Here is a 21,269-nt window from a genome sequence, read left to right as displayed (position 1 = left end):
AATCTGACTCATGCGGCCTAAAACCAAAGCTACACTGTTGTTTTCCCATCACAAACTCAAGTTCACATCTGTTTATCACATAATGTCCATTATCATGCATATTAATTGTCTCATTAATAGGACAGTGAACGGAAGGGAGTAGCTACTGTGTGTCCAGTAGCCACGGAGGCAAGGGCTTAAATTACAGCAGGAGAAACTGAAGCTTGACATGGGGAAGAATTTATTTCAGTAAGCTGCTTCCAAATAGATGGATGGATGAATAGTAGATGGATGGATGATGGATGGATGGATGGATGGTGGATGATGGATGGATGGGTGATGGATGGATGGATGGATGGATGGATGGTGGATGGATGGATGATGGATGGATGGATGGATGGATGGATGAATGGATGGATGGAAGGATGGATGGATGGATGGATGATGGATGGATGGATGGATGGATGGTGGATGGGTGGATGGGTGGGTGGATGGATGGATGGTGGATGGATGGATGATGGATGGTGATGGATGGATGGATGGATGGATGGTGGATGGGTGGATGGATGGATGGTGGATGATGGATGGATGGGTGATGGATGGATGGATGGATGGTGGATGGATGGGTAATGGACGGATAGACGGTGGGTGGGTGGATGGATAGGTGATAGATGATAGATGTATGGTGCATGGATGGACAGTGAATGGATGAATGGATAGATGGTGGATGGACGGATGGTTAGATTGTGGATGGATGAATGGATGATGGATGAATAAATAATGGGTGGGTGGATGGATGGATGGATGGATGATGGATGGATGGATGATGAGGGTACACATGATGTAACCAAGGGGGAAGAGTAAAAAAAACCGCTCAAGACTTTATTCCAATTATAATAACTTATACTTGAAAGCATGTCTGTACCTTTTCATATTCTTCTAAAATCCCTTTCTTCTTTATATTTCGCTTGGCTAGATAGATGGCTGCAAAAGAAAGCAATGACATTTTCCATCATCACCATATCTTAAAACTGCATCTGCGCCATTATATGCACAAGGCTGCTGTGCTTGGCTTGGTAGGGAGAAGTTTCAGCAGATCCTTGCTCCCTTCCCTGGGAACACACCCAATACAGATGTGAACGGACATAAAGGTCGTGATGACAGTAAGACAAAAGTCACCAAGGTGCAGCAAGTAAATAAGCAGCATGTTGAGCACTACCAAAGGCATAGGGGGATGGAGTTTTACCATAGTCTGTATCTTCAGCCGGCCACTGCTGGGTGGGCCAGAAATACGGCGTCTATAAAAGAAACCAGGAAAGCACGTAAGCGTGGGCTTACAACCCACGCTGTTGACTGTCCCCCTGGGCCCCCAGCCCTGCGGCTTGAGATGAAACGACCTCAGCCCCCTCCCCCACCATTTCTAAAGTTCTGATCTGTGAGGATATGAAGCCATGCAATTACCTTCTCAGATAAGATTAATCCCATATTAACACCAAGGTCAAGGCCAAGACCCACCTGAAACCGGTAGAGGCTGTTGTCAGGCTTGAGTACGAGATTCCTGGGATCCTGCAGAGGGTAAATGTAGCCGTATTTGACAATAAAGTTGCCCAAGTTCTGTGCCTCTGGGAAGAAACAGTTAAGACATGGAAGTTAACAGCGGACACTGAAGGCAGAAGCTCATTGCCCATCCCCCACAGAGCACCCCAAACTCCAGGAGAGGCACCCCATCCAAACAGCACTTCATCTAAGGAGAGAGGACAGTGGTTCCTGAACTTGGCTATGGGCAAATTTCAGCTGGGGAGCATGGTAAGAGGAAGACTTCCCCAGCTCGACCCCTAAGAATGACAACTCATAAGTCTGGGGGGGAACCAGAAAACCCAAATGTTCATGGGTATCACAGGTGGTCCACTGAAGATGTTTGGAGAAGCTTCTTTGGGCCCTTTGGGTCTGGAGAAGTCCCCAGGAGCAGGGAGAGAATGTCTCTGACCACCAGAGAGTTCCTCCCTCAAAAAGGAAAGGAAAGAGGAGGACATGTTTACTGTCAACTTCTATCCCCAAGCTCCATTCTACCAGCAACCTAGGTACGGATCCCCCCGCTCCTCCCCACCTCACTTTATTACCTAGCCCACCTCCAATGTGCTTGGAAACATAGCCTTGTTTCTGGATTTGCATCAATTAAAGGAAAACCTTCCTGGCTCTTTCTCAGAGTCACCAATGAAGCAGGTGTCTTGCCATCATTGAGAGAATTTTCTATCCCTGCCGTCCTCGGGCCCAAGGACCCAACCCACAACCCCTCCTGTATCTCAGCCGCCAACGCTTTGCGAGACTTTCTCCCCATCCCTCCTTCTTCATGTCTCACTCCCCCCCCATCGTAGACAAGTCTCATTTTCTATGCCGTGTGATACCAAGAGCCTTTTTTCCTAGTGGGAAGTCTGTGCCTCAGATTCCTTCTGTTCCAACCCATCCCTCAAAGTGCTGCAAACATCCTAGTTTACATATGATTATCACACATATGGCTCAAAACTCCCCCATGACCTCCTATTGGCTGCCTCCCAGACGAAACTTGGAATCTGCAAATAAGCCAGCTACACGCCTGTCCCTCCCCTGCCCTCCATACCCAGATGAAGTCATTTCTCCCAATTTCCCCCTCGTCCCCCTCTCTGTCTCATTCAGTCCATTTCTACACCACTGCTCTTGCTGGTTTCCCCTCTGGGAAGACAGACCCTCGGAACTCCCCTCCACAGTCCGCTAGTGGCCCTTCTTTCGAGACCAGCTGTATGTGTGCATCACCCCTCCAAGACTTCTGTCTTGACTGATTCTTCCCCGGTTGCCTGTGATTTACGTGCTCCCAATATTTTGAATGAAACAACCATTTTTCTTCCCCAATTATCTGTCACGCCTTCGCTTCTGATTCTGGTTGTTTTTCACACGAATGCCTTGTCTCTCCAATGTCAATTTCTCAGAGACGGAGGCTAAGCCTCCATTTAGTCTCTGGCCTCCAGAGATTCTTTGGTCCTTGTTGACGGAGTGCCTGAGGAGCTCTCACCCAGATTGGAGATCCAAAGCCGCTGGGCGATCCACTGGAGAATATCACTGCCTGCAAACCAGAAGTATTTGGCCATCATCAGAGTTTCCCAGCCCAGCCCCCGACCTCCACACCCTCCTCCACGCTGTTACCCCACGGGGTCTCCTCCAGGCTCAGCTGTGATCTCATCCCTCATCGGCTCAAAACTTTCAGGGCCTCCCCTCCACCACACCCCCGTCACTATGTTCAACACAAAACCCCACAACCCATAATTCGGGGTCGTCCACGATCTGACTCCGGCCAGATTTCCAGCTTAACATCCCCCCACACCCTCAATCTTCACCTCTCTTGTGATGCTTATTTCCTTACCTTACATTAATTTGTGCATGGACTAGAATTTATCAAGTAGGAAGTAGAGACCCTAAGTCTGAGCCCTGAAAAAAACCAGACCCAAGGCATGCTGCCTGTGGGGCTCCAGATGGAGCCTGGTCACATGAAGGGACATCAGAGCCAGGGATGGGAGGAAAAGTGGGAATGAGCCAAGGGTAGGGGATGGTTCTCCCCGGCTCCCAAGTTCCTAGGCAGAACTCTGAGGAGTCCAAAAATTCGAAATTCAGACCTGGCCTCTCAGGTCATTGTGAAAGTACTCTGGTCGAAGCAGGAGGGTGGGACATATTCTAGTAACACTCTGTGGACTGATTTATAACTTCAGACAATGGAACGGGAACACCACTTGCAGTCAGGCCCTGGGCTCGGCAGATCTTAGGGGCCAGCCTGGGAACAATAATGCAGAGTGAAAACTGGTGTGGGAAAAAAAAAAAGCAGGTGAGGCAGACAGGGATGAGATCAGGCGAGATCAGGAGAGAAGAAGCACCCCCTCCCGCCCATCTCCCAAGGATTCAGATTTATCTAAGGGCCAAAGCGAGCCAAGTTCCAAAAGCAATCCAGAACTGTTGCAGGACCCCAAGGAGCTGTGTGGTTCCTCCTCAACCTGGGCCCTGCACCCCCTTAGTGGAACAGACTCCTTGTACGAGGAAGGCAATAGTTACCCTGAAGAAAGATGAGATGTCCTAGAAGGAACCACCCTTCACCAGACACCATCTGGCAAACAGCAATAACCACATTTTCCAGCAACTTCACAGGCCAACCTTGGACCCCTGCCTGCATGAGAACTGGCCCACAGCACACACCAAGAAGGAGGATCCGGGTCTGAGACCCCACTGCCCATGTCCTTGTGGCTGGACTGTTGCCCGTGATAGATACTTCCCTCTTCAGAGCTAGTGAAGGGGCATTTCTTCTGGGGCCTTCCAGGGAAGGCCCTTATCACCCACTCACACACTCTCTGGGCTTAATTACCTGCCCGCAGCATGACTTAGGATGGACAACCTGTAATTCTTACCTTCCTATCCATGTCCTGGGGCACAAACATTCAGACATTATCTCTGTCTGTCCTTGTAACATGCCCACCGTTCTCGCTTCCAGTGGGTTCTCGTCTATTGTTCTTAGTGTTATTCACCCCTGGTTGGCTGTTCTCAAGCAAAAGCTTTCATCTAAAATCCTCCTTAAAATCCTAGGACTGGATGTTTTAGACTTTCCACCCCAGGTTTCCTTGAATGCTACTCGGGAGGCATGTAGACCGAGAGAGAGAGAGAGAGAGAGAGAGACCCAAGCAGACAGCAGTTTGATTAGCGCTCTCCACCAAGGAGCCGAGGGTTTTCTCATCCACTTGACTGCTTCCCGAAATAGACCAAATGGGATTACAGAGCCACCGGCATCGGCACTGCGTGGTCTATGCTAATAGCGTGGCAGGCTCCGCGTCAGCCACCGTCATCCCCAGAAGTCCTGGGTCACCTGCCATCTGAGGAGTTAGAGACTGATTACCCGGTTTGCTTTTATTAGTGCTGATGCAGGACCCAAGGCTTCTCCCTGAGACCCGTTCCAGCGGCAGCTGAAATTCACCCACACAGGAGGAACGAGAGAACACATGGCAGGGTCGTCCGCCTCGGCCAAATCCAGGAACCACGGGCGCCCCGTGTGCAAGGAAAAAGAGCACCTTATGCGCACTGACAGTGGGTAAGGGTATGGACACTGGAGTCACACAGCTGGGGTCAGATCCAAGCTCGGCCACGTGTGAGTGTAGTGACACGGGGACACGTTGCTGAGCCTCTCTGCTTCTCCATGGCCCCACCTGCAAAATGCGGATGGTCGTGTCTATCCCTAACTTTGTTGTGGGTGTTAAGCGACACAGTGTGGGGAATCGCCTGCTGTCACCACACATCAAGCATCCATGCTTGCTGACCACGTGCGCAGTGCTATCTCACCTAACACCCGCCATCATTCTCGTAGACAGGGATTGCAAATCCTGCTTTTTTTTTTAATGTTCATTTATTGATTTTTAAGAGAGAGAAAGAGAGAGAGTGCACAAGCGGGTGAGGGGCAGAGAGAGAGGGAGAGAGATGATCCAAAGCAGACTCTGCACCGTCAACGGAGAGCCCGACGCAGGGCTCAAACTCACGAGCTTTGAGATCATGACCTGAGCTGAAGTCAGATGCTTAAACCGACTGAGCCATCCAGGCGCCCCCCACTATTCCTGCTTTTAAAATAAGAACACTGAGGCAAGGGCTACACGGCTTGAAAAAGGCACCTGAAAGATTCAATCCCAGGTGCCCCTCGACGTCCAGTGCTCTCTGCACAGCGCTAGGCCAGCACCGGCTCACGCACTCAGCAAACTTCTGTTAAACCTCCCCCCCCTGCCTGACCAGCAGCTCTGCTAAGCACTGGGGTTACCCAGGTGAGAAAGATGCGATGTGAAGGCTTCCCAATCCAGTGGAGAATCCAGGCCACAATTAATGACAACCAGGAGCGGAGGGGGGCGGGGCAGGGATGCCTTCGGGAAGAATGGTCCCGGTCCCCCACCCCCACCCCACCCCCTTATGTCTTAAAGGCTGGGAGGAAGCAGGACCACCCTGAGCAGGGAGTCTGCCCATTTATTCCTGGTCTTTGGGCGCCTGTGCTACACTGGTTCCTAGCCTCTCCCGGGGGTGGCTCGTCAGTTTCCTTTTCTTCTGTAAGCTACTCTGTTCCGTTCGGGTCAACTGCTCTTTTGCTCCAACCAGCCAGGTTGGTCTTCTGTGGCTTGCACTCACGGAAGCCTGCATGATACACTGATGGTGGGGGCACTCTTTCTTCCAAGCAGATAGAAAGGGAAACAGGACAGTGTCAGCCAGCTTATCTCTGCCAGGACCAGGGCACCTCGAGTGAAAAAGAGTGAGGTCGTGGCGGGGGGAGAGAGTGAGGGTTCACAAGGAGCAGAACAGAGTGGTGAGTCCCAGGCTTGTGCTTTGAGAAGCTGTCTGTTTCTGCTGACACTATGTCTCGGTAGGAAACACGCTCCTGACCGAAAAACCAAAATCGTACGACATACGCGACCCATTAATCAAAATTCATTCTTCTTTTGCGGTTCGGTCCCTTCTGCCAATGTCCTCAAATGATGCCCCTTTATCCCACATCCAGAGAAAGGAGACACTGGCGCCATCCCGTGGGGTGGTTAAGGAGGATGCCAGTATATTCAGATGGGTAACGGATGCATGAAAAGATGCTGAACGTCACTCATCATCAGGGAAATACAAATCAAAACCACAATGAGATACCACCTCACACCAGAGTGGCGAACATTAACAACTCAGGGGGCGCCTGGGTGGCTCAGTCGGTTAAGTGTCCGACTTCAGCCCAGGTCATGATCTCACGGTTCATGAGTTCGAGCCCCGCGTCGGGCTCTGTGCCGACAGCTCGGAGCCTGGAGCCTGCTTCGGATTCTGGGTCTCCCTCTCTCTCTGCCCCTCCCTAGCTCACGCTCTCTCTCTCTCTCTCTCTCTCTGTCAGAAATAAATAAACTTTAAAAAAAACTCAGGCAACAACAGATGTTGGCAAGGATGTGGAGAGAAAGGATCTCTTTTGCACTGCTGGTGGGAATGCAAACTGGTGCAGCCACTCTGGAAAACAGTATGCAGGTTCCCCAAAAAATTAAAAATAGAACTACCCTACCCAGCAATAGCACTATTATATCCTTTATCTAAAGGGTACAAAGATGTTGATTCGAAGGGGCAAGTGCACTCCCAATGTTTATAGCAGTGATATCAACAATAGCCAGATTATGGAAGGAGCTCAAATGCCCATCGACCGATGAATGGATAAAGAAGATGTGGTATGTATACACACACACACACACACACACACACACAATGGAATATTACTTGGCAATCAAGAAGAATGAATTCTTGCCATTTGCAACAATGTGGATGGAACCAGAGTGTATTATGCGAAGCGAAATAAGTCAGTCAGAGAAAGATAAATATCACATGATTTCACTCATGTGTGTGGAATTTAAGAAACAAAACAGACGAACATAGGAAAAGGGAAGGAAAAATAAGATAAAAAGAGAGAGGGAGGCCAACCATAAGAGACTCTTAACTACAGAGAACAAACTGAGGGGTGCGGGAGGGGAGGGGCTGGGAGGACGGGCTAAATGGCTGATGGGCATTAAGGAGGACACTTCTTGGGCTGAGCACTGGGTGTTATATGAGTCACTGAATTCCACTGCTGAAACCATTATTACACTGTATGCTAACTCACTTGGAGCCCAATTTTTAAAAATTAATTAATAAAAAGAGAAAGATGTCAGCGTGAATCAGACCAGGGTGGAACAAAGACCAATTTATTTCTGCCAGATAGTATTTTTCTTCCTCATGCTACCTGATTTCATCAAAACAAGGCAAACAGAAAGCGACAGTAAAAGCTTTTTAAATGACCTCCCGGGAGGGATGGCTTCACAAAGTGCCCCATTGGTTCTTTTTCTCCTTTCCTGTCCGACCCCTTCCTCAGAAGGAGCCTGTGGTCCAGGAATCAGCAAACTTCCTCTAAAGGGCTGTACATATCTTCACTTCGGGGGGCCATAATTCAGTCTCTGCACAACTGTGTAACTGTCACTGTGGCATAAAAACAGCCAAAGATAAAACACGAGTAGGGACGTGGTTGCGTCCCAATCAAACTTTATGTGTAAACACAGGCCACGGGCTGAACTGGGACCTTGAGCTCTGGGCCACCATTCCCTGCGTGTGGATGGTTCGAGGCCAAGACTGAGTCACAGGATACATTACCTGTCATGGCGTGAGGGACACTGGTGACCAGGACCTTCTGGTTCTGCATCCTGACCCCCGTCTCTGGGTTCTGCATGTCCTTCACCAACGCTTCAATCTGCAAAACAGAACCCAAAAAGCTGGCTGACCGGAACCGTTTTTCTCACAGACACAAGCACCCTCGCCGGGTTGGGGAGCCCAGAAAAATGCGTTCTGACTTGGAGACGCTGCGCAGGCCTAAGAGAGAAGGTGGCACTTAGCAGAAGGGGATTTTCATGGACAGAAAGTGAGAGGACAAGAGGAGCCGAGGCACAGGAGGACGACAGTGCCCGGGGTGAGAGAGGGACAGAAAACAGGGGCAGACGAAGCCGGAACGACAGGTGGGAGCCAGATCACAATGGGCCTCGAATGCCATTCCCGGAGTGCGCATTTTGCTCCAGCAGCGACTGCTGGAGAGGAGCGTCATCCAGCCCACGTTTGCAAAGTGTGGTCCACGGCGGACAGAAGAACACTGAAGCATGAAGAAGTTTGTCAGGGTGGACGCAAGTGGGGACATCCATTTGCAGCTACTGCAACGGTCCAGGCAAGAAATGGTGGGGCTCCCATGCTTGCCACTTCTGCCCCGTGGTCTCCTCTCAGGAGAGCAGCCAGGGTGAGTCTATCAGTTCTTCTGGAAGATGTCCCTCCTCCGCTCAAAACCCTGCAAAGGCTATTCCACTCAGAGGCAATGGCAAAGTTCCCCTACTGCTCTAGTGGCCGGGACCCCTTCCGCCCTGACTTTTCTCCTACCGCTGCCCACCTGGCTGCCTCCCATCCAGCCACAATGGCCACCTTGCTGCTTTCTGGCCATGCCAAGAATATACCAGCCTCCTGCCCCGGGGCCTTTGCTCTGGCTAGTCCCTGTGCTTACACCACTCTTCCCAAGAACCTACGTAGCTCACTCGCTCACCACCTTCTTCAGCTAACATTCTCGGGAGGCCTGAGACCATCCTACTTAATGCTACGACTCTGAACTCCACCCCTGGCATTCCTGACCTCCTACTCGCTTTTTCTATAGCACTCAGCTTCTAACCGAGGAAACTATCTACCTAGTGATTACATTGTTTATTGCATGATTCCCTTGATCCTAGAAAGTAAGTTCTTCAAGGGCAGGTCTTCTGTCTGTTATTGTCTGAGGCTGTATTATGACTGCGTGGCATAGAGCCTGGCACACAGGTGATACTCCATAAGCGACTGATGCATGAGTTAATAAATAAATGAAGACAGCGGCAGGAAAGATAATAGGAAGGCGTGGCTTTTAGAGCCCTAGTTAACTCGAATGAACCGTACTTGCAAGTGATTGACTTGTTCAGTGAGGGGGGCAAAGTCTGTAACTCCTGTGATCAGAGTTGCCAGTCGCCCAAATAGAAAATGGAGAAAATGGAAAGGAAGGAGCACCTTCTGGAAGCAAACGCTTCTGCTTTCGAACGTTGACGGAGCTAGCCAGAGTGTCAGGCAGGGGATGGGAAATGAATGCCTCAAGTTCGAAAGAGATAAAGGTCAGAGATAAGAATCAGTCGTGACTATCGAAGAGAGATTGAAACAAACAGAAACAGTGAACCGTCCGAGGAAGAGTGAACCGCAGGAAGACAGACACAAGGACACCCCCGGTGGTCTTTAGAGTACTTTTTAAACTGTTATTAAAAAAAAAAAAAAAATAGTCTTCCACTTGGAAAAATTAAACAGAGGTAAAGTCAACTGAAGGATATTTTAAAACAAACCGGATGGGTTGGCACAGTTTAGAAAAGGCAACCCGGAGGGATGGGCTAACTGGGCAAGGGGCATTAAAGAGGACACCTGCTGGGATGAGCACTGGGTGTTATATGTAGATGGATCACTAAATTCTACTCCTGAAATCATTATTGCACTATGTGCTAACTTGGATGTAAATTTAAAAAAAAATTTTAAATTAAAAAAGAATAAAGTGGAGCTATAGGAAAAAAAAAAAAAGACAACCCAGGTGTTTCTCTTGTCAATGTTTACGATGGGAATTGACGAAGCCCATGCAGAGGTTTCGAGCTCCATGTTCCCCCAGGAAACCGCTTACTCATGAAGAAACCATGTATCCCCAAGCCTGCCAGGTGCCTGCAAGGGTCCGTCAGTCGCTCAACAACCAGCCATGGTGGACTCAGGAAAACCAAAGATAAGGCGACGTGGCCCCTGAGCCCACGGAGTGCGCTGTCTGGCACAAGGATATCATAGGACAACATGGGAAGTGTGATGGCAAAGGTGAGTTCCTGGGATCACGAGGACACAGTAGTGCCAGGAGGGATCAGCAGCGGGGACTTTCGGAGTGAGTCTTCAAAAGACGGTAGGAACCAGGGATCAGAGAGGGTGGGGGAAATGGTGGGCCGTGGCATTCCAGGCTCCAGGAGCAGCAGGAGCATGAAATACGAAGGAAGGAACAAAGGTAGGAACACAGACCTTTCCTGTCCTTCTGTGGCCAGAAGCCCTCCCCCCGCCCACAGCCCGCGGTATCCTCATGAAGGGCTGCATCTCAAACCCAACCTGTCTGCATCCCAACCGCCACCCAAACCGAAACAGGTCACTGGTCCACCCGCTTCCCCTCCATTTCACTAACTTGGTTATATCATCGTCCTCCCGCTTTTTAGTAAAGTAACACTCCCCCACTCTGTGCAGCCCTTCATCACAATTACCTTTTAGACTCTGCTCAGTGCTTTTGCAGTGAGTGCAAAGGGAAGCCCGTGATTCTGGCAGCTTCGTGGGGTTTCATTTCTCTACCAACGGCAGGCTTTCACTGAACCTCTCTGAACGTCCCTCCTGGACCATAAATGGGGACACTGATAGTATGTGCCCGAGTAATTGACACAGTTTTGTAATCGCTTAGCATCTCATTAAGTAATCACGCAAAAAATGCTTCACGAGGCCAGACAAATGTTATAGACTCGTAAAGATGTACACTAAGCATGAAGATATATACTTTGTCAGGACACGTGTGTGTTAGTGGTTATGGTTTGAATCAGTAACAGCAGCAGCTTTCATAGAATTAATGTATCTTTTTTTTTTTTTTAATTTTTTTTTAACGTTTATTTATTTATTTATTTATTTATTTATTTATTTTTTATTTTTGGACAGAGAGAGACAGAGCATGAACGGGGGAGGGGCAGAGAGAGAGGGAGGCACAGAATCGGAAACAGGCTCCAGGCTCCGAGCCATCAGCCCAGAGCCTGACGCGGGGCTCGAACTCACGGACCGCGAGATCGTGACCTGGCTGAAGTCGGACGCTTAACCGACTGCGCCACCCAGGCGCCCCATGTTTATTTATTTTTGAGACAGAGAGAGACAGAGCATGAACGGGGGAGGGTCAGAGAGAGAGAGACACAGAATCTGAAACAGGCTCCAGGCTCTGAGCTGTCAGCACAGAGCCCGACGCGGGGCTCGAACTCACTGACCGCGAGATCATGACCTGAGCCGAAGTCAGCCGCCCAACCGACTGAGCCACCCAGGTGCCCCGAATTAATGTATCTTTGAAACTCGGCACGCAGGGCTGTGTTCAGATGCCCGGGAATAAAAACCCTGCTCTACTTACCGTGCAAATGCAGGTATTTATCGAGCATTACTAAGCACCCAGCACTGTGGGGGGTACAACGAGGTAGAAAACATACTCCAAGTCCACGGAGGATTGAGAAGACACGTGTATAAAAATAAAAAGGTAACTAAGATAAATGCTAGAGATCTGGGTGCAAATCCCTGCTCAATATACAAGCCAGGTCAATTGCTAAATTTCACTAAGACTCATTTTTCTGTAACCTAGAGATGACAATAATACAGAGACGACAAAAGTACCTACATCATCAGAGGGATGTTGCAAAGATTACATGAGATGAAGCGCTTAAAGCACTTGGTATCATGCTATGTACAGAGTGTTCAGTAGACAGCAGCTGCAGGCTGAATTAGGCACCAAAAAAATAGGCAAGGTGCTGACTGGAATAGGAAAAGAAATAGCCAGGAAAAGAAAAGGATAACTGAGAAGATCCCCCCCACACACACACACAAAAAATACATAGAGGGTGTATAGGAAGGGAGGGATGGCCTGAGAAGGCCCCAGGGTTCTCTACACAGGGAAGCGAAGAGATTGAACTTGGCCCCCTCTTGCACAGTTGGCGGGAATGCAAAATGGTGCCGCTGCAGTGGAAAACAGTATGAAGGTTCCTCCAAAAATTAAAACTAGAATTCCCAGCAACCCCGCTTCCCGGCACACATTGAAAAGACTCGAAGCCAGGATCTCGAAGAGATATTAGCACTGCCGGGTTCGCTGCAGCATCGTTCCCAACGGCCAAGATGGGCCAACGGCCTAAACGTCCATCAGCAAGTGAACAAGGCAAAGGGTGCCACAGACATACAATGGGACATTAGTCAGCCTTTACAAAGAAGGACATCCCACGGTATCCCACGATAAGGATGCGCCCGGAGAACACGCCGCTAGGCGGAGTAAGAGCCAGTCACAGAAAGACGGCATGATCCCACTTACGTGGGGTACCCAACAGGCAAGTTCATAGAATCAAAGAGTGGAATGGTGGTGCCAGGAGCTGGGGGAAGGGAAATGGGAGCTGGGTTGCCAACCAACAACTATCAACTGGGTTGCCAACCAACAACATGCAGCTCCTCTGCATGGAGCTGGGTTGCCAACCAACAACTTTCAGTCAAGCAAGGTGCATAAGCTCTGGAGATCTACTCTGCCGTATTGTGTCTTTTAACAATAGACGGTTGTTAACTATGCTGCTTGTGCACTCAAATTTTAAGAGGGGAGTACTCCCGGTAAGTGTTCTTACCATAATAAAGTAAAACTTTTATTTTTTAAAGCTTATTTCTTTATCTAGTGGGGGGAGGGAAGGGGTAGAAAAAGACGGAGAGAGAGAATCCCAAGCAGGCTCCGCGCTGTCAGCACAGAGCCCAACGCGGGGCTCGAACTCACCGCCCGTGAGATCATGACCTGAGCCGAGATCAAGGGTCGGACGCTTAGGCGACTGAGCCCCCCCAGGCGCTCCCACAATAAAATAAAAATTTTAAAGAGAGAGTGATAGACAGAGATTGCACCCAGCTGCATCGGAGGTGAAGGGTCACACAAGGGAGCAGGACTGAGTACGAGCTCCATCTGCCCAGACACTTTCTCGGCTCACGGATTGTTCCAGAACAGAAACTATCCGTTTCCGCTCCAGTCAGAGCTGCCATTCTTGGCCTTCTGCAGCATCAGGCTCTTGGCCACTGCCTAGAGCCTGCAGTCATGAGGGAGCAAAGGGGTGAACCCAGCAGGGTGTTGGAGGGACCGAGAGGAGGCCGCTTCTTCTGGACTTGGGGGACCCAGGAGCCGTGTGCTGCGGGGGTCACTCCTGCAGTTCTCAACCCACTGTGAGCCTCAGATTTATATGCTACTCCAAGAAATGCCTGATTTTCTGGTGTGAGGGCTCAGGCCTCCCCTCTCTCACATTAGCTGCCAGATGAAATCCCACATTTATTCACAAAAAGTCTTAGACGGGGCACCTGGGTGGCACAGTTGGTTAAGCATCCCAACTCTTGATCTCAGCTCAGGTCATGATCTCACAGTTCCTGGGCTGGAGCCCATGTCTGCACCATCACGACACAGTCTCGTCGGGATTCTCTCTTTCTCTGCTCGTCTCTCACTCCTGCGTGCGCACTCTCTCTCTCGCAAATAAACTTTTTTTTTTTTAAGTTTATTTATTTGCCCTGAGGGGGGGTAAGGGCAGAGAGAGAGGAAGAGAGAGAATCCCCAGCAGGCTCCGTGCAGATCAACATGGGGCCCGATCCCACGAACCGTGAGCTCACGACCTCAGCCAAAACCAACTCTTAAGACCTCTTAAGACCTCACTCTTAACCAACTGAGCCATCCAGGTGCCCCTGAAAATAAGTAAACTTTAAAAAAAAAAAAAAAAAACTCTTGCATGAGACAACAATGTTTCATAAGAACAGGGAGTCGAGACATTGGAGAAGAAACAGAAATTGCCTTATGAGTTAGAAATTGGATAGAAAGTCAGCAGATTGGATTCCTTCTCTTCGCATTTAAAAAAAAAAAGGCTAGTTATAAAGAGTTTGAAAATAATCTTCAGAGGAGGAATAATGAGAGTTATTTTAAAAACACAATGAGGGGAGTCACATTTCTTTCAGGCAGGTATGTCACCCGTCACAGAAAAGAAGGGCTGGTGGGAGGAGGGCACAGCACGTGAACCTCGAGAACATTCTGAGGGAGTTCAGGCCGCTGAAACTCCACTCGATTTGCCTCAGACTTTTCCTCATATAAATTCCTCCGAGGGGTCTCCCCAGTCCTCCAAGGAAACTCTTGAGAGACTCTGCTGTGGGCTGATTTGTGAACCCCGAAATTTGTATGTTGAAGCCCTAACTCCGAGTACCTCAGAAGGGGAATGTACTTGGGGGACAGGGTCTTGAAGTGGTAAGTGAGGTAAAATGAGGTCACTAGGGGGGCCCTAATCCAAGAGGGTTGTGTCCTTATGAGAAGAGGAAATTAGGGGCGCCTGGGTGGTTCAGTCGGTAAAGTGTCTGACTTCGGCTCAGGTCATGATCTCGCAGTTCGTGATTTCAAGCCCCGCGTCGGGCTCTGTGCTGACAGCTCGGAGCCTGGAACCTCCTTCGGATTCTGTGTCTCCCTCTCTCTCTGACCCTCCCCTGCTCATGCTCTGTCTCTGTCTCAAAAATAAATAAAACATTAAAAAAAATTTTTTTTAAATATGTTTTAAAATTTAAACTTTAGGGGCGCCTGGGTGGCTCAGTCAGTAAAGTGTCTGACTTCGGCTCAGGTCACGATCTCACGGTTCGTGAGTTCCAGCCCCATATCAGGCTGTCTTGCTGTTAGGGCAGAGCCTGATTCAGATGCTCTGTCTTCCTCTCTCTGCCCCCCTCCCCCTCCTCTCTCTCTCTCTCTCAAAAAAAAAAAAAAATTTTTTTTTAAAAACAAGAAGAGGAGGAGATTAGGACACAGACACGTCCGGAGGGAAGACCACGGGAGGACACGGGGAGAAGGCGGCCGTCTGCAAGCCAAGGAGAGAGGCCTCAGAGGAAAACCAACCGTGTCCGCTCCTGGTCTGGGATTTCTAGCCCCCAGAGCTGTGAGGAAATAAATCTCCGTTGCCACAGAGCCCATGGCACTTTGTCACGGCAGCCCGAGCAAACTAGCAGACGCTGGGCTCTAGCATCCACCCCGAGAGAAAAACCCCTTTGCACATCGCGGAGGAGAGAGAATCCCAGTCGTTTCCAGGTTCTCCAGAGAGCGGGCGAGAAGCCCTTGCCTTTCAGCTCCAAACGGCTGCCAACTCTCACACCTCCCCCTGGTGTCCCGTGGGCGTCCCCCGGGGCTGAGGCACAGGCCAGCCCTCCCCACCTGCAAATGTCAAGGCCAACGCCCAGCCAGACTCCGCCAGATCCCGTTCCCGGGCACAGACAAAGGCAGCACAGCCAGGCCGCGCTGGCACCCCTTGCCCCGTGACCCCGTGTCGGGGGACAGTGTCGGGGGCGGGAGGTGAGGGCGTGGGCCCCACGTTTCTTCTCTCAGGAGCCGTCGTGCTGCACTGTGACTGCCAGCGTGCCAGGGAACCCCGACATCACAGAGGAGCAGACACGACGGCTTTGACGCCCCGACATCCCACCCTCCACGCCCACGCCACTCCTCACATTAAGGAGCTGTCACTCACTGTGCAAGATCTCTGGGGCTGGAATTTTCCTTGAAGCCGGAGAAGGCTCCCAGGGGGATGATAATAATCAGTCCTTGTCTCTACAAAGACGGGCAAAATGAGCCAGAACCATGGGGTTGTTGTGCTAACAGACAAGAAGGGGCTCCTGCTAACACGCCTGGCCACACAGAGGCCTGCTGACCCCCGCCTTCTCACGCGGGGTCCCGCACACCCTCACGAGCGCCACACCCTCATCGGTACTCAAATCCTGCTCTGCCCACGCTGGTCAACAGCCCAGGATGCGGGGCGCCTGGGTGGCTCAGTCGGTTGAGCGCCGACTTCGGCTCAGGTCACGATCTCGCGGTCCGTGAGTTCGAGCCCCACGTCGGGCTCTGTGCTGACAGCTCGGAGCCCGGAGCCTGTTTCGGATTCTGTGTCTCCCTCTCTCTCTGCCCCTCCCCCCTTCATGCTCTGTCTCTCTCTGTCTCAAAAATAAATAAACATTAAAAAAAAAAAAGAGTCAACACTTAACCAACTGAGCCACCTTAGCGCCCCAATATCAATATATTTTAAGTGCAACCGGGGTAGAGAAGCACTCAGACCCTCAAATCAGAATCGTCTTTCTAGACATAAACCGAGTGGTTTTAAAACAGCCAATAGCTTCTCGCTGAATGCAGAAGGCATCAAACTCCTCACGCCAAGTACAAAGCTCCCAGTTCTGGGCCCTCCTTACCTGCCAGCCTTACCGTCCGTCGACCTCCCGCTGTCTCGACCCCTGATGACCCCCCCCATACCAATGTGACACTTCACACATCCGTGTGTTGTATCTGCCTAAAAACTCACTCATCTTCCCATCCTCCTGGCAAAGAAAACTAACTTCTGGTACCTCAGCTCGGTTGCAACCCCCTTTGTGAAACCTGTCCTGATTCCCCTCACCCCGGGCAGAACTGACCATCCCTCACATTGTGTGAGAGATATGTGTGTGTGTGTGTGTGTGTGTGTGTGTGTGTGTGTGTCTCTCTTTGTGTAGACAGATATAGAGATACATCTCCTCTAACAAAGTCTACCACGACCTTGAGAGCACTTCTCTTCTTATTTACGCATCCGGCTTTCTCTGGGAGACTCTAAGCTCCGGGAGGAAGGGGCCAAGTCTTAATCCCCCCAGTGTCCCCAGCACCTGGCACAGTGTAGCACATAAGTGCAGGATTATGTGTGCGTGTGTGGAGTGAAAGAGTGATACGAGCAAAACATACCATGCTCCACCCACACCTCCTAATATTTCTGTGTCTTCACTCCCTTCACAAGCAAAAGCAAACGCCAGAAGCCACACCAGAAAGCATAGCGTCTAACAGGAGGCTTCCCACGTGGCACCAGGAGAGTCAATCCCATGGTGTATCCCAAGGACAGCAGCACGGGTACTCGCTTGGGATGGCGATCTGGCGATCACAGAGGGGACAAGCCAACATTACAACAGGAGCCCATGGGTGTTGCAACCATGGGGAGCAGTGCACTGTGTGTCACACACACACACACACACACACACACACACACACACACACTTAGCATATGCCATTCCCTCTGCCTGGAACACCCTTCCTTCCCTTTCTCTCTTTCTAGAACTCCCATTTATCCTCTGGTTCTCAGCTCCACGTCCCCCATGCACTTAGGTCAGGCCTTCCCACAGCCTCCACTCCGCCCAAAGTTCATAGCATCATATCACATTTGGGAACAGATGATGGTCAGTCCCGTATTTTTCCTGGTTCCTCCACCCAGTGGCTGTATGACTGGGGCAAGACACCTCTCTGACCTTCAGTTTCCTTCTCTGCAAATGGTGATAACATCTGTCTTGTGGACCAGATGGGATAATGGGACACAGCATCCTTCATGAATATTCATTAGCTATCTCACTGAATATTCACTGAGTGGTGAATGACACCACGCCCACGTCCACATTCTTTTGGTCTGGGTCTTTCTCCAGAAGGCTGGGCATCTAGTTCAGCTGGCTCGTTAGGGACCCCCTGGCAGGGCTCTTGAAATTGGCTCTAAGGAGCTCTGTGACCTGACTGAGGACCTCAGGATACACAGACAGACAGGGTCCCTTCCACGAGGCAAAGGGAAAGATCGGTACTGGAGGTGTGGGCAGAGTCTGGGGGACAGAGAAGGAAGTCCCTCTGCTCCAGGGGGGGTGGGGAGAACCGGCCTTCACCGAGGAGGGCTGGGAAGTTGGCAGGTGAGAAGGGGAGAAAGGGCTTTCCCAGGAGAGGAGCCTGGTGTCTGAAAGGGCACAGCGTTCCCAGAAAGGTGGGGGGGGGGGGGGGTCATTGAGGCCGGAGCCCCACTGAGTACCGTGGCCGCTCTGTTTTGTTTCCCTGGAGGGCAGGTGCAGAAGGCGGCTGGGAGGTAAAGAGAGGTGGGTCAGAGCAGGATCCCGAGGGGCTGGGGCTGAGCAGATCGTACTTTACCCTGTGTGCATGGGAAGCCAACAGAGGGTTTTGGGCTGAGGGGATCCGCGTCGATTTAGGAAAGAAAATCAGTGTGCTTATGAAGCACAGGGTGGAGACAGACAGACTGAGGGGGAAGCAGGGGAGCTGGAAACCAAGACACCAGACGGAAGGCCAGGTAGAGAGAGGAAAATCTACCAGATAACAGTCATGATGGAAAAGAGTGTCCGAGATTCAGAAAACAGAACGTCTCCAGACAATTACTTTCTGGAAGAAGAAGACAGTCTCGGGAAAATCCTGGAAGATGATTTCTGGCTCTCAGAGATCAGACTTAGGAATTTACGCCTTGAGAAACTGGCGTCTGTCTGTTTCATGGATGGTCCTCGCACCTCTAATTCCTGGAATATGCACACACGCTTCTTGAAGTAGGTGGACCACGTGTGACCGACTGCCCCCGGTGTGCCCGGGACCATCCAGGTTTTAGCGTTGAAAGTCCCGGTCCAATCAGGACAGTTGGTCCCTGCCTACACCAATCTGCTGAGCTCCAAGGGCTCAAGGCAGAGTTCTTATTGTCACAAAGCATTGAGCTAATTCTACTCAACAAGATAAGCCTAAGAGGGCGTACACGCACTGTGAAAAATGGCTGTACATGGGGATGAAGGGTGGGCAAGGGACCTGGGACCCAATCCTTTGCGGATCTCTTCTGACACTGGCTATCTCAAAAGCCCAAAGCAAAAGGAGCCAGTTCCACCCCAACACATCCCCCCACGAGGTACATGCCACATCCCAAGTGTCCTCAGGCGGGTCCCCTGTGCCTGGCCACTTGGTCTGAGAAAGCCTTTGCAGAGGAAGGGGGAAAGGTTCTGACTTCTACCGCCAGCACAGACAGACCCAAGATCCACAAATACACGTACTCGGGTGAGGAACCTTAGGACAGTATCGGGATTCTGTCTCAAATCTGACACAGCCTCCGCTGGACTGCCTTCTGGCACCCTTCTCTCCAGAGTAACAGGTTGTTGTCTAGCCTCCAACCGACCGTCGCCCCTGGCTTCAGAGTCTCCGCTACAAACAGGTTACACGTAAACCTAATCATTATAGTCTTAAAACACACGCGTGCACACACACCCACACAGAGCAAATAAGTCATTTAATATCATCAAGCGGCACTAACGGACCGCAGGCGTGCCCTCCGCTCCCGGCCACACGCTCCGAGCCTCGCCAGCATCCCCGCGCTCACTTCCCAGAGTTGGGAGCCTGCGCACCTCCCGGGGCCCAGGGCACCGGACCGCGCTCACCTTCTGGAGAAATGCCATCCTCGGCCTGTACTGTTGGCCTTGGTGTCGGATCGTCATCCTGGCCCCCGGGTGGATTCGGAACCGGAACACCGGCGGCCCGCAGGGGGTGAGTGGAGGAGCCCCCGGCGCAGGCGCCCGCGCGCCCCGCACCCGCCGCGGCGTCCGGGGGGAGGAGGGCGGCCCGGAGCGCGGGCCGGGGGCGGCTGCTGCCGGCGGCGCCCCTCTCCTCGGCCTCGGCTCCCGCCCCGGGAAAGCGGCTGGAATGCGCGCCGGCCAATCAGCGCGCCGCGCCGCGGGCTCATTAGCATGCGCTGCGCCGGCGCCCACCTGCCGCCAGGGGGCGGCGTCCGGCCCCCGCGGGACCCCGAGGAGCCTCAGGTGAGACCCGCGCGTCCGGGACCCGCCGCCGGGAGGATCTGTCGCAGAGAGTGCGCCTTTCCACCCGGGGCAGAAGTGAGGTATGTGCAGAAGTGAGAGCAAGCAGTCTCACTAATGAGCGCGGTGGAATAAACGCTGTTTCGCATCCCCGTTTTGCCGCTAGCCGGAGCAACGTTGGGCAAGTTTCTTAAACTCTAAGCCTCAATTTCCTTACCTGAAAAGGAAAAATGAGTGATGGGATAGTCATATCCAACAGACGGTTGTTGGATCCTTTAATGGGGAAATGTGTAACACGGTGCTTGGCCCTCAGCACTGTTTTAGCAGTATGTTTAGTAGTGTTTAGGAAAACAAATCATAAGTGGATTGGTAAGGGGGGGTGGGGGTAATAAAAGGAAGGGAGGGAGGGAGGAAGAAAGGAGAACAGAGAAAAACAGGAAAGCTGTGGTTGCTGCTGGGCCAGCTGCCTGATCCAAGCAAGTTATAATTTCCTTCTCTGGTCCTCAGTGTTTTCGTATCTAGAAAATTAAAAATGAGCCTCCTATGTAGTCAGCAAGAGTCTTCAAGTCTATAAAGCATCATTATTTTCATATTAGCTGGATGGCAACAGATTGTGGCAGATAAAATGTTTGAGTTGTAAGGGGCACCTGGGTGGTGGCTCAGTCGGTTAAGCGTCTGACTTCGGCTCAGGTCATGATCTCATGGTTCGTGAGTTCAAGCCCTGCGTCCGGCTCTGTGCTGACAGCTCAGAGCCTGGAGCCTGCTTCAGATTCTGTGTCTCCCTGTCTCTCTACTCCTCCCCTGCTCATGCTCTGTTTCTCTCTGTGTGTCTCAAAAATAAATACACATTAAAAAAAAATGTTTGAGTTGGAAAAGAACCATAAGGGGCTTGGTTCAGGCAGGCACATCAATGACTATCCCTTTAAAGCTCTGGTTCTTATCCATATCTTTGGTCATACCTATAAGATAAAAGCTATGGGCATTCTCTCAGGAAACATGTTCATGTGCACACACATGCACACACCTTCACACAACACTGACTCCACTTTGCAAACAATTTCAAGGGGTTCATGGCTGGTCCACCGCTCCCTTTTGCTTTAGAGAATCCAGGAACCAACCGGTGTCCATCGACACAAAAAGAGCAGAGATCCTACTAACTAAACTAGGCCACTGGGAAGTATGTTCCTGGTGTGAACAAGGACCCAAGAAAAGTGCTGGAATATTCATATCCAAATATGACCTTTTTTAAAAGTTTGTGTATTTTGAGAGAGAGCGAGCAGGGGAGGGGCAGAGAGAGAGAGAGAACCCCAAGTCAGACG

The 21,269-nt window shown here is 51.0% G+C and overlaps 1 protein-coding gene across 3 annotated transcripts in view; it reads right to left on the bottom strand.

The window, feature by feature from the left end:
- RGS9 (regulator of G protein signaling 9) overlaps nt 1-19,756 on the bottom strand; it is a 70,917-nt gene extending 51,161 nt beyond the window's left edge. For 2 of the 3 annotated variants that reach the window (XM_058702746.1, XM_058702747.1), the window contains exons 1-6: nt 19,576-19,756; nt 8,161-8,257; nt 3,026-3,076; nt 1,495-1,601; nt 1,226-1,277; nt 905-963 (exon numbers count right to left, since the gene is read on the bottom strand). In XM_058702746.1, coding sequence (XP_058558729.1) covers nt 905-963; nt 1,226-1,277; nt 1,495-1,601; nt 3,026-3,076; nt 8,161-8,257; nt 19,576-19,632 — 423 coding nt within the window. In that variant the 5' untranslated portion in view covers nt 19,633-19,756. The remainder of the gene's footprint in view (nt 1-904; nt 964-1,225; nt 1,278-1,494; nt 1,602-3,025; nt 3,077-8,160; nt 8,258-19,575) is intronic. The other variant, XM_058702748.1, reaches the window with a different exon arrangement.
- Between the last annotated feature and the right edge of the window lie 1,513 nt (nt 19,757-21,269).

Source organism: Neofelis nebulosa, chromosome 16 (assembly GCF_028018385.1).
Source record: "Neofelis nebulosa isolate mNeoNeb1 chromosome 16, mNeoNeb1.pri, whole genome shotgun sequence".
NCBI lineage: Eukaryota > Metazoa > Chordata > Mammalia > Carnivora > Felidae > Neofelis > Neofelis nebulosa.
Note: the sequence above shows the minus strand (reverse complement) of the source record. Positions and strands in the feature narration are given on the sequence as shown.